Source organism: Doryrhamphus excisus, linkage group LG8 (genome assembly GCF_037039965.1).
Source record: "Doryrhamphus excisus strain RoL-2023G ecotype Guam linkage group LG8, RoL_Dexc_Guam_v1.1, whole genome shotgun sequence".
In the NCBI taxonomy this organism is placed as follows: Eukaryota; Metazoa; Chordata; class Actinopteri; order Syngnathiformes; family Syngnathidae; genus Doryrhamphus; species Doryrhamphus excisus.
In genome coordinates this window covers 2,752,711-2,771,727 of record NC_136364.1, presented here as the reverse complement: position 1 = coordinate 2,771,727, position 19,017 = coordinate 2,752,711, and the positions used below count along the sequence as shown (strand labels likewise).

At 40.3% G+C, this 19,017-nt stretch overlaps 1 protein-coding gene across 1 annotated transcript in view; it reads left to right on the top strand.

Annotated features, from left to right (window-relative positions):
• Nucleotides 1-2,693: 2,693 nt before the first annotated feature.
• The window catches only part of pcp4b (Purkinje cell protein 4b), a 32,497-nt gene continuing 16,173 nt past the window's right edge, over nucleotides 2,694-19,017 (top strand). The window contains exon 1 of the mRNA XM_058080551.2: nucleotides 2,694-2,852. Coding sequence (XP_057936534.1) covers nucleotides 2,844-2,852 — 9 coding nt within the window. The 5' untranslated portion in view covers nucleotides 2,694-2,843. The remainder of the gene's footprint in view (nucleotides 2,853-19,017) is intronic.

Here is a 19,017-nt window from a genome sequence, read left to right as displayed (position 1 = left end):
TTGCTCAGAAATGGTAGCAGGCAAGTGTGAGTGCATCTGCATGCACAGTGAGGGGAAGACTTTTGGAAGATGGCCTGGTGTCAAGAAAGACAGCAAAGACGTTACCACTAACATTTCTGTAATTTGTATTGTAATTGTAATACTTGTAATATCCATGTTGAATGTTTAGTGTAGGCACGTGTGAGCTCCCCACAAAGGCGAACAACATCGCTACTTATGATGCTTTCACAGCAAATGTATGTTTATGACATCACTGCTGGGTCTAGGGGCTGCACGGTCAAGTGGTTTGCGCACAGGCCACACAGCTTGGAGACCAGTGTTCAATTCCCCCCTCGGGCATCTCTGTGTGGAGTTTGCAAGTTCTCCCCGTGCGTGGGTTTCCTCCCACATTCCAAAAAAAAAAAATCCATAGGTATGAATGTGAGTGTGAATGGTTGTTTGTCTATATGTGCCCTGTGATTGGCTGGCGGCCAGTCCAGGGTGTACTTTGCCTCTCGCCCGACGACAGCTGGGATAGGCTCCAGCACGCCCACGACCCTTGTGAGGATAAGCGGTACAAAATGAATGAATGAATTCTGGGTCGAGCTCCTTACAGTCTTTGCATGTATTGTTTCTTTAGTGACAGTGTGCCAACTAGTGCCAACCTCTACGGTGTCTTTTCCAGGTGTAGGTGACACTTTTAATGTATATTATCGAGAAAAGTATCCGGACAAACAAATTAAGTAATCAGGAGTTGGACAATACTGTACCCCTTATTCCCCTGCCTGTCACGGTGTGTCGAGGGTTGGGCCCTAGATGCAGATGAAGGCAACAAGAGGTGCAGTCTTACAGTTTTTTAATAGGAAAAATCCAAGGTAACTTCCAAGAGGGCAACACATGGTGGTGGCGAGGTAAAAAGGAGACTAACAAAAGAATCTCACCACTGGGCACTGCTAAGGAAAACAATAACTAGCGTACAGCAGGAGGCTGGCTGGATGGCCAGGGAGAGCTGGGCTGACCTAAGCACCAGAGGGCTAGCAGGTATCTGCAAAAAGGAACCAGCGACTCCGGCTGCAAGCGGCGGCCTTAAGTGGGCAGGAGAATTGATGGGCTTCAGGTGTGCCCAGTCCTCCCGCCTCCAGCCCACTCAAGGACATCTGGAAAACACGGAAAACACAAACCAGGAGAAGGCAGGGACTAGCAACCTGGAGGCAGGAGCAGAACTGTGACTCCACCTTTTTTTATCCATGCATTTGGGACATTTGTATGCATTCAACTTTGAGAGAACAATTTGTGGAACCTCTTTGCTGTTACCAAGGTCCATGAAAGCCTGTTTGGTGAAAGAATCAAACATGTTTGGCATGAACTAGAAGAGACAAGTTCCCAAGATTCCCCCAGACGCCCTTCAACATCCTGCCAGCTGAATGCAAGGCGGAGAAAACACCATTTTACGGTAGGTGCAGTGTCCAAACACTTTTGTCCATATACTGTAGTGTATACATTTAATGTATGTTTTCATTCAGGGATTGAGAATGCTGTCATAGCTTTCATCACCACAGACTGCATGATGCGTTTCCCACTATAGAAGCTCTGCTGCCATCTGCTCCACTTGGCAATGACCAAAAGAAAAACAAAACTTATCTTGCATGGAGAATTTTGAAGACTATTTCTGTAGAAATGAAGAGCCTACAGCTAACATTTGGAGCAAACCCATCTTGTCAGATGCAGCGTTGACGATTACTCAGGGACATGCTCAAGCCTCCTTTCCAATCGACTTCCTCCATCCATCAACAGTCCACTGGGACATCACTTGGACCGGCCGTCTCTACATCACTGGACCTGTTCCTCATGGTGTAGCTTGGGAGCACCACATCAAGCTTTCATTGCTTTTAGTAAACATACCGTCAAAAATGTACAATAAAGTATTAGGTATATGAGATTTTCAGAATAAAGTTGAAATATTACATACGTGTCAGAAGAGTAAATAGAGCATGGCTCTTCATGAAGGAAAGAAACGTTCCTCTTACTTCAGACAAGCGTTTATTTAAAAAGTGGCAGCGAAACAAAGCTGTTCATGTCACTTCCGCCTTCCTTACCCTGCCCTAGTCACATGCCAAAGGTCACACAAGGTGACACAAGACCTCCCCCTGCCATAGCTGTCGGAGGCATTGCATGTAACATAAAGTTACAAGTTTTTTCTCGTAAATTTCCGAATATATTGTCATAATATTACATTATATATATATTTTTCCTCTTAAATCTACAACCTCATTCTTGTACATTTACAACTTTATTCTGGAAAGCTCAGATAATTTTAATACTCTGTTATAACAGACATTGGCTGAGACAGCTATAAAAGGAAGGACTTATTGGGCAAAAGTAATATTCCGACGTTTTTCTTGTAAATTTTACAAACTTTTTTCTTGTAAATACAGCTTTTTTTCCCGTGAATTTACAACTTTATTCAAAATTTTTTTCCAATACTCAGTCGTAAAAATGAGCTTTAATTTAGTGTAAAAGCCATATGAGTAAAAACAGAGCTTCAAAAAAAGAGCTTCCCTTCCCAAATCAGCACTGTGTGGGCGTTGGCAATATCATTATGAAATAATTCCACGGTTCTCCTTTTTTTAAAGTTCATCGCTGTGACAGGGGCTTCCTCCACACAGCCATGTTAAAGCATCTGGGTGGTAACTTCAGGGAGACCCCCTCTCACCGACGGCGCTGCTATTGGCTTATTGGTGACGTGATTCCATGGAGGAGTCGGCTCGAAGACTTTATAAAAGCTTCCCGGTGTGCTGCCAGCCACTCTCCCTGAAAGCAATCTTGCAGAAAGAACCACAAACACCTCCACCTAAAGGTGCACCATGAGCGAGGTAGGACTATTTTACTTATTTCTTTTAATGGATTATTACGCACGGATAGTAATGCGCACGGCGGAAGCATCATTAAGGAGGTACCGCGGTACCGCTGCGATTGTCGACTTATTTCTTTTAGCTGTCTCTATCTTGTCACTTTAATAATGTGTTGCATGTATGGATAAATAACTAGCGCGTTACAAATGTGTAATTACGCGCAGATCATGTATGAGTCATGTTTAGATTTATTAGTTAGGCAGTAAGGCAAACAAGTGCCGCGAAGGTAGGAAAAATGAAGATAAATGTTATTTAATTCATCCAAATGCAGTAAGTTCAAAATGATTTTTAATCGGGTGACCTGGAGGGGGCTTTACACAAGAGATACCCCCACAATAGGATACATTTGGAACACTTTTGTTAGGAAGAGTGGGCAAATATTGCAAGTCAAGATGCTGATGGACTCCTACCTAAAAACACGGGCTGCCAGTTTTCCCTTTAAGAATGAATTTAGTATAATACAATAAATTCAATGCAATTTTAAAACAATCAAATTATATATTTTAGATTTTTACACAATATATTTTTCACATATTATTCCTATTCAGCTGTAATATATGTCACTTTTGATTATATGTGGCATGTGTTATTATTGTTATATATCATTATTATTACAACACACTTGAATTGCTAAACCAAGGATTTGACATTTAAAAACATACTTTCATTCATGAGACACCCATGTTGAAATTAATAAGTATGTAGTACCCATCACCACAATCCATCATTTTCTGCTTTACACTATGTCCAATATTTCCTACTGTTTAACATAATTCTCCACATAATGCATTTGAATAATTTTTGATAGACATTTGTGAACATCTTGTACATTGCCGCATTGTTGCCATGTAGCTTATCTTGACATTGTTAGGATAGGACTGCCCTGCTGCACATAAAATTGCATTATCTTTGTAATTGGAGCTTTGGTTGAAAGAGTCATGTTTATTTTTGTGTGTATGTAAAGATGGGACTCTGGTCACATCATTAGGTACGCCTATGCTAATCCAATCAAAGAATAAAATAAATAAATAATTGATGTTTTAGTATTTTCATAATGAAGTGCTCTATAGGCTGCAGCCAGCAGGGGTGCTACTGATCAGTCCCAACACCAAAACATATGGCAATACTTTGGTGCCCAGTACCACCGGAAAAATGTTGTTCTCTACAAGCAGGGCCAACCACTGCAGTTTTCATTGGGTCATATGACTGTAAAGGGGACTATAGGAGTGTAATTCCATGTCTAGATGACTCTAACAATGTTTAAATCATACTTAGAAGACTGTAAACATATTTTCTAATCCATAACTATGAAGAAGGCATCCTACTTCACCGAAATTCACTCATCATTGTCAGGTCTGGAACCAATTAACCACGTAAAACGAGGGATTCTCAAATGTGATTATATATTTTTTTCAATCTAGGAGTTCAGAACATTTAGATAGAGATCCTCCCATCCAATTAACATGAACCGATTGTTAGGTTTCTAGTTAAATGGTAATGATAATGGTTTTATTTCATTTGAACATGCATCAGATTACAATTGAGTGCATCCCATAATCAGTTCACAGTTCCACATGTCCAAAAGGAGTAGGAAGAAGCAAAGCTTATTAAATCCTACCTTTCCATCTGGTGCATCAGTAACTGTTACATTTGTTCACTTCCTGCTTTTTATAATACAGTTTAAGGTTTTTGTTTGTTTTTTTTTTAAATAATGTACCTCGTACCGAAGTACGAGATGCCCATCCATACAGTGTATCTTTCAGTTCATGCCATTTTAATATTGAACTATAAAGCATTTGCAAAAAAAAAACGGTCACCATGAAAAGTAAGGCACCTATGTTTAGAACTACAAGCTACTCAGTTGTCGATCCTTGATGTGGTATTTTTTGTAGCTGGGAGGGAAGAGTGGGGTGCTCAATGATGATAGAAAGTGATTCACGCAGTCTGCAGAAGTCTACGTTAACCTAGAGTTGTTGGTAGTTGCTTTTTTGAAAAAGAGGATCAAGAGTTTTCAGATTCATGAATATATGCAAGTATGGGAAACAGTGACATCTCTGCATGTTCTGTGTACCTGCGTGCATGTGGATGCGTGTGTCTATTTGCATGCGTGTGTCTACGTGTAATTGAAGTGGAGAGAGTGAACTTTGCTTTATGCGGAACTTATGTCTACACAAACACTTCCAAATACAGTAAAGTCTCGTTATATCGATATTGTCAGGAGTCGGAAAAAATATCGATATACCCGCACTGTCGATATATCCGATCCTGTGCCGAACTGCATTAAAAGTGGGCAATAATGCACTCGACATTGTTCTATAGTATAGAACAATGTCGAGCAGCTTAAGTCAATCTTTGCTTAAGGATTTCAATACCAAAAAAGAACACGACGAACGGCTGCTTCCAGTCAACTTTATTTTTCACACTTCCACCACCAGAGCACAGCACACACACCGATTCCCGCACTTCCTGGTTCACAGGTCATGCTCAACCCGCCCCACACAGCTGGCCAAACACATGCCTGCAACAGAAGAACCAACTGCGTTTGTGGTTTCTCTCGTGTGTATAGAATCTATACACACGAGAGAAACCACGAACGCCAGCATGTACATATGAAAAACAGTGATTATTGCAAGCGATAAAAAGATATCTGAATACAACACAATTAAATACATGTATTTGTACGCTTGTGTCTTCGTTGGAATAGGTGTGTATGCTATGTCAGTTGGTTCTTCTGTTGCAGCCATGTGTTTGGCCAGCCATGTGGGGCGGGTTGAGCATGACCTGTGAACCAGGAAGTGCGGGAATCGGTGTGTGTGCTGCGCTCTGGTGGTGGAAGTGTGAAAAATAAAGTTGACTGGAAGCAGCCGTTCGCCGTGTTCTTTTTTGGTATTGAAATCCTTAAGCAAAGATTGATTTAAGCTGCTTTTGTATCGATATAAGCAGACCAAATTGGCTGGCGGGAGATGAAAAGGGCATCGTAGTAACCGGATTATCATAATAACCGGGTATCGTACTAACGGAACTAATTATATCATAAAAGACTAGAAATTTGCAGGGAAATGAAAATAGTATCGTAATAAGCAGTAATTCGTTATAACCGATATCGATATAACGAGACTTTACTGTAATTTCACACATTGTACAAATTTCTGAGTAAAATGAGTGAAATGGATGAAATGGGCATTTAGAAGGTTTAGAAACACAAATATTTACATGTTAGTTTTTTTTTTATTTTATGAGAACACAAGTTAATTGTGAAATCTAAGCAAAAAAATATGAATATGTTATGATTTTACAGCAGTTTTTGGGAGTAGACTCTTTTTTGTCCTCTGGGACCCCCGAGGGTGGGAAATTAAAGGGACCCCCGAGGGTGAAACTCAAGCGTAAAGCGCATTCTTGTACATTGACTGCAGTTTTCCCAGTCCCTCCAGGCAGGTGTGGTAAAGCAGGCGACTACTTGGCGCCCCAGCCGATTTAGCGGTGCCCCTGATGACAAACTTTGAACTTCTACAGTAGTGGCGCTATGGTCTCAGCCACCTTTTTTGAGATGCCTGATTTCGTAGGGCTTTTCCCACTTTGTAATAATAATAGATACATTTTTTGAAGAATAAGTAATTCATGAACAGATACTGAGCAAAGCATCTTGGCAACATTGCATAAAAATGTACACCTGTGTTCCTGTAAAGAAAAGACTGAAAAATGAGGACATAAGTGGACAATGTGGAGAGACATTTGATTGGTTAGACAGTTGCGTGTTTTGGCGGAACAGCTTGTTTAGTTTCGGTTTTCAGGCCCTTATTTTGCCTCACTTGCTATTCTCTTCCGTTCTGTGCTGCTTTTACTTTGCTCCTTTTGGCACCTGGCGCTAATTTGAGTTCTGAGTATTACATCAGTTCTGTGCATGCTCTTACTTGCTGTGCATGTTTCTGCATTATTATACATATGCGTTTACGTCTCGTGTGTTTTTTGTGTTTTTTTTGCGAGAGAGGCACAAAGAAGGGATGATGCAACTCCACAATAGTGGAGTGCATGTTTGTTGCCGTTTTAGGCCAATAAATACAGCCTCAAGGTGGCAGAAATTCCTTTTTATAACAACTCTGCTTGCAACGTTGCCATTGAAATATACTATACACCGCAGCAAACAGGAAGTGAAAAGGCATGTTGCTGTGTTGCAAATTAGTGCACACACACAGTTGAGCTGCAATGTGAAAATTGGACTGTGTGCTTTGAATTATCAGTCAAAATCATCAAAAATGGCAGGGACGGCTGTAAAAAAATGGCTGGGATTGCATGAGTTAATATCCCCTACCCTGTGCAAGCATTTTTGTGGACACATGCCTTTTTCTGCTTTGTAGTTATTAATATTAAAGCCTTTCTACCTGCACTGGGTTCTCGTGTCTGCATCTTGAGGTCATGCCAGCACACAAACGTGTCACAAAATGTGTGAGGAGAGTCCTGTCTAATAATACTTACTGCATATAACATACAAAGTGACTTTCATCCTAGAGCTGTGCAGAGTGCGCTTACCTGTATTGTCATACATTGAAAGAAAGTCATTTGTATCCGAAAGAGTTTTAATACAATCCCAAGCAAGTGACAGCAACCTTTAGATCAAGGGTGTTGTTATTTCAGTGCCTCCTCTCGATTAGTCTGTCATTACCTCAAATGGCAAATGTAGACATCAGCACACTTCCCCGCAAGCTGTTTATAACAAATTGTTCACCGTGCAGCTTAATAAAAGATGCATGCAGGGTGTGTACACACACACAACAGGAGCTATTTGAATAATTGAATCCCTTTGGCCCCGCAGCGAAATCACCAGCCTTTGATTTGGTGTTAATATGCAAAGTAAAGAGACGCTGCCACTTCTTGTTGATTAAAAGAGGTGTAACATTAGAGAGGAAGTTGGTGTGAATGGAAGCTGGATGAGGTGGGAATGAGAAGATGGGGATTTCCGGGCTTAGTTGACGGTGGTTATGACATTTTGGTCCTTTTGGATGCATACAAAAGGGATGACTGGCAGAATCTCACAGAAGCCCATAAAAATAATATGAAGAGATATAAGTATATAAATACATCTGTGCAGGGGTCTGTGCACAAGAGATACCCTCACAATTGGGCACTTTTGGAGCACTCTTATAAGGAAGAGTAGGAGAATATAGTCAAGGTATGCCAGTCTGATTACAATTATTGACATTAAATAAATTAATTTGAATAATTTTTGAAAATAATTTTAAATTGATGAATTGCACTGATAACATGTAACATTATTTAAAGTTGTTTATTTTTTTGTACATTTTAAAATATTAAATTCTTGGCTAGTTTTTACATTTTTAATGGTATTTTTGTGTTAAAATGAAATTGCTGCCAATGAAATGAAATCTTAATTGAGTACTAATTTTGAGAACACTCAAAAATACCAAAATTCAGGTTTTATATTGTAATTTCATTCTTGCATGGTGGAAAAAAAGAGCATTATGAGGAAAAATAATGCCGTGTTAGCATTTTGGAATATTATGATACAACAACAAAAAAGTTTGTTTTTTTCAAAAATTAGGTGGAAAAACAAATGATTAAAGTGGAAATATAAGGGGAATTGGGGCTGCACGGTGGGCAGTGGTTCGCGCGCTGGGCACACAGCTAGCTATTATGTTTATTGGTGACTTCAAATTGTCCATCGGTATGAATGTGAGTGTAAATGGTTGTTTGCCTATATGTGCCCTGTGATTGGCTGGAGACCAGTCCAGGGTGTACCCCGCCTCTCGCCCGAAGACAGCTGGGATAGGCTCCAGCACACTCGCAACCCTAGTGAGGATAAGCGGCATAGAAAATAAAAGTATATTGCGACTTCCCTCTCATGTAGATTAATAAAGTAAGCAGAATATTAGAAACAAACACAAAAAATACTATTATGAAATCAATACCTCTCCAGCAGTGAGACTGGATATCATGTTATCCTTTCCGGGTGCTGAATAAAATGTCCAGGCAATGTAGCTGCATGACTACAGCAGCCTAAGGTAATTGCACATTTCATCTTTACTTTTTAATTACGCTGCTTTCCCGCCGTCTCCGAGCTGCAGAGTAGCGAGTCAACAACTTCAAAAAAAGATTAAAAAAATCCAGCAGAACAAGTCCCTAAAGCTTCTGTCAGCACCAGCTTGTCATAGGGAAACCAACGAGCTGACAAGAGAAAAACTGTCAGTTGCTCCAGATAGTGGAAAATGGCTGACTGGGACATTTTAATCCTTTTTTTTTCTCTCCCCATCTCCACAAAGACAAGACATTAAGCTACTGACACTCTGAGTGACGTCACAATAACTGTTGCACTCATCGCTATAGAAGAGTCTACCTTAGAGTCTATCACATCTTGTTTATTTGGATAAGTATTTGTATATTTTTAAGCACCTACCGCAAATAAAAGGTAGTCCACCAATTGAGCCCTGTTGTAGAGCTCCGAGACGACTCACAACATGCCCTGTGGTACTTTGGCCTAAATTCATAGACAGGAAATTTGCCAGAAAATACTGTTTAATCCACTTTTAGCAGAGCTGGATTTGTCTAAGTACTTGGACTGGAATATGAGGACATAAAGATGAGGTTGTCCATCTTTTTGATGGTTGCTACAAAAGAGGCAAAGGGCACAGAACAGCTCAACACTTCCAAGTTATTTATTTCATAGATAATCTAGAGTGTTCTGACCTTAGTGGACTATAATGACATAATGGAGGTGGGATTGGGAGTTCACTCATTTGAGGAATTAGTCTGTCCATTGTTATCCTCTCATGGCTTCAAACTGTTCCTCTCTATCAATTCAAAAAAAGTGACTTCAGGAGCTTTCACCACCAGCATTTATAATCCTGCGGGTGTATCTGAGGCGGAGGGGTAGAGTATCGGCATTGATGCCCCCGTGGAGGCCGTAAGATAAGTCTGCCCTGCTCTCTGCAGACTGGCAAAGCTCCAAGAAGCTTGCAGTGTGCCACTACGTTCACATGTTTATAAGCAGCTTTCAAGCATGTTCAGCAGGATTAGGGGACTTTTGTGGATTGTGTCAATCTGTTGTGTTGCGGCCTCCCACGTTGGTGGTTTTGTTGTCATTGGCTGCTCAAGAGGTTTGAACTCATAACTGACTCTTACTGACACTTCACTTCTGTGTCAGCCATTCATGCAATCATGTACATCAGACACAATCATGCTCTATATGTCACATTACTTGTAATTCATCCATCCATCCATTTTCTATGTCACTTATCCTCACTAGGGTTGAGGGCATGCTGGAGCCTATCCCAGCTGTTTTCGGGCGAGAGGCGAGGTGCACCCTGGACTGGTGGCCAACCAAAAGTCTACGACCATTAGCTGAACCTGAGCTACATTAATGTGGTTTTCTTCCTGGTCGCGGAACACTGGATTAGCTGTACACCCTTGCAAAGGTACTGCATAGGAGGTGCATAGGAGTTTGCCCAACCCTTCTACATGTGTTTTGTGGAATTGTCTGTGACCCTTATGGTGTCCTATGGAATGGAAAGAATATATTCTTCATGGACATAAAAAGGACACAAAAAATAATTGAACATTTTAGATATGGAGGGTTGAAGCACTTATTTTCCATTATCAAACAATCTGCATGAATTCAGCTGTGCCATTTATCACTACTCTAATCAACAATTGCTCCAAACAAAACATTATAAATTACAATTGACTCACCTGTATGGAGGCATCCATTACTCAAATTGCTGCTATTACACACTAGGTGGTTAAGTGTTTTTATAATGCATGTGAGTCTGATGATTATACATACATAAATTCACACGCACATACATACTGGGGGCATATGAGCCCCATGCAGCTTTCTGGTGCCCAGGACTGCACCTAGCAGAGGCATTGTAAAGAGAATCAATTAGATAAATCGATGTCTCTATTAACCCTTAGATGCATGAGTGACTGGACCCTACACTCTTCCATAAGTGGGTCAAAAATCACCCGTACTAGAATCAATGTGTTTTTATGCCAATTTTGCCATTTTGGTTAAGAATAATCACTTGTATGATATTTAGTATTATATTTAGGAGTTGATAAGTTGATAAGAATCAAAGGTTCCTATTAGATTCCATAGAAAATGCATGCAGGTCATTTTTGACCCACTTATGGAAAGTTGGGGTAGTAACACAAAAACAAAAATTTCTTAAAATGTTAAAAATGTGAATGGCATGATACCAAAAACATGTTTTTGAGGAATACCTGGAATATGAAATGATAAAAAATTGTCAATACAAAGATATTTCAAGAAAACAACCTGACAGGGTCATTTTTGACCCACGTATGGAAGGTTGGGGTAGTAACACAAAAACAAAAATTTCTTAAAATGTATAAAAGGTAAGTTAAAAATATGAATGGCATGATATCAAAAACATGTTTTTTGAGGAATACCTTTAATATGAAATGATACAAAATTTTCATTACAAAGATATTTCAAGAAAACAACCTGACCGGGTCATTTTTGACCCACTTATGCATCTAAGGGTCAAGCCTGTTGCTTGGCTGAAGTACTAAGCAAACATATCAGATAATACTTTTAACGATCATGGCAAAAAGATTAAGATGAATATTAGTATCGGAAGCAATGCACCTGTCCAATCACAGGACACCTTTGCTGGCTGTGCACACAGCAGTCATTTAAATGCCACATTTCCACAAGCTCAGCATCATGCATGTTTCCGTCATGCACCTTACAAGGGAGAAGGAGGCTGAATTAGCTCAGCGACATTCCTGCTGCATGCTGCAAATTTACCCACCACAAAAATCATTACAGCATCACACCCCAGAGAGGTTGCAGGCTGAAAATAGCACTTGAGAGACTGTGGGGTTCTGCAGGGCCAAGCTAATAAGTAGGAAGGTTTGCAGAAACAGCTTAGAGCCTACCAGGGTTGGAAAGATCTCAGCAGAGACATTTGCATACCTTCAGTCATCACTGGCGCTGCCCTGTTCAGTAAGACGGTAAATCCGGAGATTATGCGGAAGAATTATGTGTAACCTTTTCCTTCTCATAGTGAGCATGCTTACGTAAGACTTAAATTAATGCACAGATGCTGGCAGACACGGAAAAAGATTTCATGATGTAAGGCTGGTGGAAGATATGGCTCTATGTACACACAAGAAGAAAGCCAAGACCTACTATTGCGATTAGGAAGACGCATGGCTTTTGGGAGTGTGCGATGACCGACATAAAAAAGATTGTTCATTTGTGACCTCTCCTCCTGACAGTTATTAATGATAACTGCCACCTTTCATAATAGAAATAAAGATAATACATTGAAATATTAAGCAAAATCAAGGACCACGATACATTTATTCATGCACAGGCAAATGCACAATAGTGCAAACAATGTGTCATATACAGTACTGACCCAAATGTAACCTCTTTTTATGACCTGTTTGTAGAAAGACCAAATAAAGAAATAAAAACCGTGCAGCCGCTAGTTTGTTTGCATGCATAAATCTCCTGACCCTGATTATAACACAAACTGTCTTTATCCAGAGCTTTTACAATCATGCGATTGCTTCTCCTGTCAGTTACTGATGACAATCGCCACCTTTCACAATAGATATAAATGACTCCAAATGAGCCACAAAGCAAGGGAAGTTGCAGTAATGCAGTGTACGTAATAAAGTGTTGGTACAGTTGAAACAGTTCATTAAAACTGTACAATGCAACCTCCGTTAGCATCATGAATTCGTTGGTCTGACTCAAACCAAAACATGACCAAATACAATTTTTCCATAACAAGTAATGCAAATCTAATACATTTGTTCTGCACACCCCAAAACACAGTTTAAAATTAAACATAAATGATGTCACATTTACCTCGACTAAACAGCAGTGAGATCCTCCTTTGTGTTTTGATATGAATTATTTCTCTTTTGATACAATATGCTTGTTAGCATGGTTCTGTCACCAGATCCCTGTTTTAGCTAATGGAGTAGTACTAGTAGTACTTTTTACCTGCATTTGGGTCTCAACATTACACTAACACTAACAGGGATTATGTTTGCGATAATTATATGTTACTAACGTGGCACGGCGGTCGAGTGGTTAGCGCGCAGACCTCACAGCTAGGAAATCAGGGTTCAATTCCACCCTCGGCCATCTCTGTGTGGAGTTTGCAGGTTCTCCCCGGGTTTTTTTCCGGGTACTCAGGTTTCCTCCCACATTCCAAAAACATGCTAGGTCAGTTGGCGACTCCAAATTGTGAATGTGAGTGTGAATGGTTGTTTGTCTATATGTGCCCTGTGATTGGCAGGGTGTACCCCGCCTCTCACTCGGAGACAGCTGGGATAGGCTCCAGCACCCCCGCAACCCTCGTGAGGAAAAGCGGTAGAAAATGAATGAATGTTACTAACACAGTGTATTGACAACATAATGCCATATTGTACACTAACCAGAAAATAGGCAATTTTTGGTTGCGGGCAACTCCTCCAGCTATACACTCTGGTTCAAGAATAAATCCACATGACAACATCTGGTGGTTTCCCCATAAATTCTGCTGGAAACCCAAGTCCGAGGCATATAGCATCTCTGCTGCTGTCAACGTCGTTGCTCACTCAAAGTCTCGCTGTCCTTGCTGTCTTGAGCCTTTCTCATCTGCTAGGGCCCAGCTGGAAGCCGACACGTGACCTATATGTGAACTGACAGTGCAGCTTTTGAGGAAATGTTCAGTGTCGAGGAGAAAACGTAGGTTTGAATTACTGTCTACGGTCTAGATATGCGTATTTAATAGCCATTGAGAGCCTCTGGGGAGCTGCCAAGCCACACTACACTGTTGAAATAAATCAGGTTCATTTTTTAATTCATATAAATGTTCACCCACCCCCATCTACTTATTGAAAGCTCTGTGCAATTCCTAAGCGTTTAGGTAGGATTCACCTGCATGTCTGAGTATCACTGGTGTGAAAGGACAAGCAGAGGACAGGCCCATCATCATTGCTCGTAATTAGTCTCTTAATTTGAGCACCTTTCTCCTTTGTAGTTCATGCACAGCCTCTCCTGCCGCTTGGCCCACAAAAGCAGACAGCGGCGTTATCTGGGTCGCGTTATTACACAGCATCATGTCACATGCTCCCACTGATGGTCGCTCGTCTGGAAGCAGGATGAGACTTCACCTGGCAACAAGCCGGCCTCTCTGTGGACCTCCTCTTCGTCTAAAAGGGTCAACATCACTGATCCAGATGAAGTAGCTGAAGCCAAAACATCAATCATTGCTTGATGCCAACCTTGCTTATGAGTTGCATATCGCAGATTATAAACTAAGAAGCTTTCAGAGCCACGACACACTATTATTGATTCTATTGAATCTGCATACAAACAGGAAGTTGCATGTAGCAGGATTAGTATGGATACTTTTTTGCCTGAAAACCCCCCAAAAAGTTAAATACTTTTATTTGCTGCACAGTGGTTAACATGCAGGCCACACAGCTAAGAGACCCAGGTTCGATTTCACCCTCAGGCATCTCTGTGTGGAGTTTGCATGTTCTCCCCGTGCATGCGTGGGTTTTCTCCGGGTACTCTGGTTTCCTCCCACATTCCAAAAATATGCTAGGTTAATTAGCGACTCCAAATTGTCCATAGGTATGAATGTGAGTGTGCATGGTTGTTTATCTATATGTGCCCTGTGATTGGCTGGCCACCAGTCCAGGGTGTACCCCGCCTCTGGCCTGAAGACAGCTGGGATAGGCTCCAACAGGCCCGCGACCCTTGTGAGGATAAGCGGAATAGAAAATGAATGAGTGAATTACTTTTATTGTTGACCATATTGCTGTGATCGAGAGGTGTGGACTGCTTTACTACAGTACAATTTGTTTCTGGTTCTATGGTTATCATCACACTTTTCCTCTCTGCCCTCAGTGGTATGCTGCGTTGGTGCAAAAGTAGTTCTGTGTAGTTCATTACGAACTGTGTTCTTCCAAAGGACTTCGGTCTAACTGTAATATTTTTTGTTTTTCACCACCAACAAAAGGTAATCATTTTGATTTGCTACTGACCACAGTTCAGCTTCCACATTACTTTTATGTATGGATTTAATTAACCAGGTAGGTCAACCCTAACTGTTCACCTGTACTTTTAATAAAGTGAACACACTGTGCCCACTAGTGTATTGCCTTTATTGTTTATTCAGCAAAAAAAAAAAATAGACTGAAGGAGCCGCTGATTAAAAGTGTGTCAGGGACAATGAAAGGCTCTCCGGCTTGTGTGAATTGACTGGCTGATTGGAGCCGAAGCCATCCTGAGCACGTACCAACTTCATCTCTGTCTCTCTGCTTACTTGTTCCTTTTACTGCTCCCAATATCCCTGCAATTCCAAATAGAAGGGAGAAAGTAATCCCCAGACACCGGCACAACACTCACACTAATGAAAGAAACACAGAAAAATGTAATCTCGTCAATTTCAAGGCTTATGAAGTTGTGTAACAGGCCGGGGGAGTTTGAGGGGAAAAATCCTACAAACCCAACTGCCCTCCATACGTCAATACTCGTACCCTCTTATCCACAAAGGGTAGATTGTATCGGCTGTATTGGGACACCCGTATGGTGTAAGTCATCTTATACGCCACAATCCAATCACTTGCGAGGACAAGCCACACATAAACAACAGTGATGGTTAGCGGAGGTTGCAAAAATGGTGCTGCTTACCACGCAACATATTTTGGTGCTTGTGCTTTGTGTAAGAAGCCCGGGAACCACTGGTCTAAGTAGAAGTTAATACATAATTACTCACCTCCTTGCTGCAATACAACAATAACTCACCTACTTCTTATTGCCTTTACCAAATGGAGGAGAAGAGCTCCTCTGCAGAGTGGACTTATTGATCCAGCCCGGATTTGGCAACGTTTCTTCACAATACCCTTTGACCTTCATGATAGTGTGTTTTATGTAATAGCCAATGCTGCTCGCACGGGTGAACGTGTGTTTGAAAGCACACAAAGAGAGCGTAGTTGAAGAGAGACTCACTCCTACTGCAGTGAGGATGAGCTTCTAAAGAGATGAAGAGCAGCAGGAGTTTTAACATGGCAGCGTCCATTCTCATGCTGAACATCACCTTTTAGAGGCGAATGAGGTAACGTGTTGCTAAGAAACCAAGGACTTCTTTTCCAGATAAATGTTTCAGGCTCTTGTACGTGCATGATGTGTGCTGCATTGGCCAAAAAGGCTTTGATTTCTATGTATGATGTGTACAGTACAAGTACCTCATCAATACACAATATGTGTCATCAAGGTGGAAACCAAAGGGGATTTGCCTCACATCTTGTTTTCTCATGTGTGTGGGCCAAAAAAGTTTTTAGCCTCAGGGGTCTCTACTTTAAGGAAGTACGTTTCTGCCACTGAAAGAAAAATAACATCCCAATGATTTAGTTATAATTATGAGATAAAAAGTCAGAATTATGAGATAAAACATTTAAATTATTAGATAACAAGTCATAATTTTGAGATAGGAAAGTAAAAATTATGAGGTAAATAGCTGAAATCATGCGATAAAAAGTCATAATAGTGATATTAAAAGTTGAAATGATGAGGTAGAAAGTCATAATTTTGAGATAGGAAAGTCAAAATTATGAGATAAGTTAAAATTATGACATATGAAGTCATAATTTTGAGATAGAAAAGTCAAAATTATGACATAAAAAGTTACAATTATGAGATATTAAGTCATAATTTTGAGACAGGAAAGTCAGAATAATGAGATAATTATGAAATAATTATGAAATGAAACTATGAAATAATTATGAAATGAAATTATGAAATGAAATTATGAAATTATGAAATGATAATTATGAAATAAAAAGTAATAATTATGAGATTATGAGCTACAAAGTCAAAATTATGAGATAAAAAGTTAAAATTATAGATAGAGATATAATTATAAGACATAATTTGAGATGGGAAAGTAAAAATGATTAGATAATTTGCTGAAATTATATCATAATATATAATAATTTATATTAACTAAAAACTCATAAACTCATAATTATGAGATTAAGACCTATATAGTCGTAATTCTTAGATAGAAATGTCGCAATTATGAGATAAAAAGTTAAAATGATGACATATGAAGTCATTATTTTGAGATGGAAAAGTCAAAATTATGAGATAAAAAGTTTAAATTATGAGATATGAAGTCATAATTTTGAGAAATGAAAGTAAAAATGATGAGATAAATAGCTGAAATTATGAGATACAACATCATAATTCTGACATTATGAGCCATAGAGTCATAATTATGAGATAGAAAAGTAAAAATTTGAAGATAAAATGTCAAAATGAGACACACACACACAAGGCTCTATCTTTATTTTGACTTTTTGTCTCATAATTATGACTTTACAGTTCAATAATTGACTTTTATCTTTGACTCCCCTTTGTCATAATTATGACCTTTCATCTCATAATTTTGATTTTTTTTTCTCAACTTATCATTGTGGTTTTTTTTCTTTCAGTGGCGGAAACGGGCTTCCATCCTAAGTAGCATCAAGCCAATAAACATTAGCATTAACAGATGTGGCTGTAGGCAACCCCATGATGTAGCTTTCCTTTGAAAATACATTCACCTCTTTGTGAACTTGAAAATGTTGCTACTCAGATGTTGATGTACACTTTCCATTTGGTCATTTATAGTAGCCTCATCAGCGGTATTAATGCTGACTGAAGAGATTGATCCTTACCGCTATTACAACATTGGTTGTGGAGTTACTGTGCTGTGCAATATCACTATTAAGGCTTTTAATTCATTCATTCATTTTCTACCGCTTATCCTCACGAGGGTCGCGGGGGTGCTGGAGCTTATCCCAGCTGTCTTCGAGCGAGAGGCGGGGTACACCCTGGACTGGTGGCCAGCCAATCACAGGGCACATATAGACAAACAACCATTCACACTCACATTCATACCTATGGACAATTTGGAGTCACCAATTAACCTAGCATGTTTTTGGAATGTGGGAGGAAACCGGAGTACCCGGAGAAAACCCACGCATGCACGGGGAGAACATGCAAACTCCACACAGAGATGGCTGAGACTAACCGCTAACCACTCGACCGCCGTGCAGCCCCCAGGCTTTTAATTAACATAAAAAATATTTAAGAAATAACACCTCCCTGGGGGCTGCTGTGTTGCATTTCAACGACAATTTCAATGACAAGCTGCTAGCTGTGAGTGTCATATAGCACTGCGTCTGACACACACGCTAATAAATAACAATGTTGTTTGTGGATGGCGTCTTGCATTCGGCATCCAGTAAGGAAAAGTAATAATGTTAGGAGGAAGAAAGATACAAAAAAAACAAAAAAAGATAATAATGTGATGTGTTGTGAATGGCCAATCACATTATTCTCTAATGTGCAGTGTTCTTACAATGTACGGTATGCACAGTACAACTTCCGCTTGGCTCATTCTGAGTGTGTGTGTGTGTGTGTGTGTGTGTGTGTGTGTGTCTGTTCCCTGCCTGTATTTGTGTGCTTTCATATTTTCCCCCTTGAAGTATCGTAATTAAGAGCCCGGAGGCACAACTTTTCATGCAGGCCACAGTGGCATGCTGTGTATATTCGTGTGTGTGTGTGTGTATGTGTGTTTCAAATTCACCTCAATGTGTCCCTCCGAGGCCGCTAATGATAAACGAGAGGTTCAATATGAATCTCACTGCTCTCCATCACTCTCATCAGTGTAATTACAGCTTTCCCCCCCACACATCCACTTGTTTGTGTGTACATTCTGCTCACAGGCAAGTTGATTTGTTTGTGTGTGTGTTGTGTGTGTGTATGGTTAGAGCCTCGTCCCGCTCAGTAATCTCGCTCGTGGAGCCGCTGTTATGGCAATTTACACTTGGCTCAGTCCCAGAGCTGCTGAGGCGTGACGCATCTTCTTCTCCTTCGTCCCCACCGCCGCCCTGAGGAGTGTGATAGCGCCTCATCACCTCAGTGCACTGACAACCCACAACCTCTTGGGAGCCGCGACCCTGCGTGACCCCAATCATGGCTCCATGAATACACAAAAGACACACAAAGGAGTTGATTTTTTTAAAACTTCAAATCATCTGGATCAATACTGTTGGTGACTGTAATGTTTTTAGAAAAACAAAATATGGC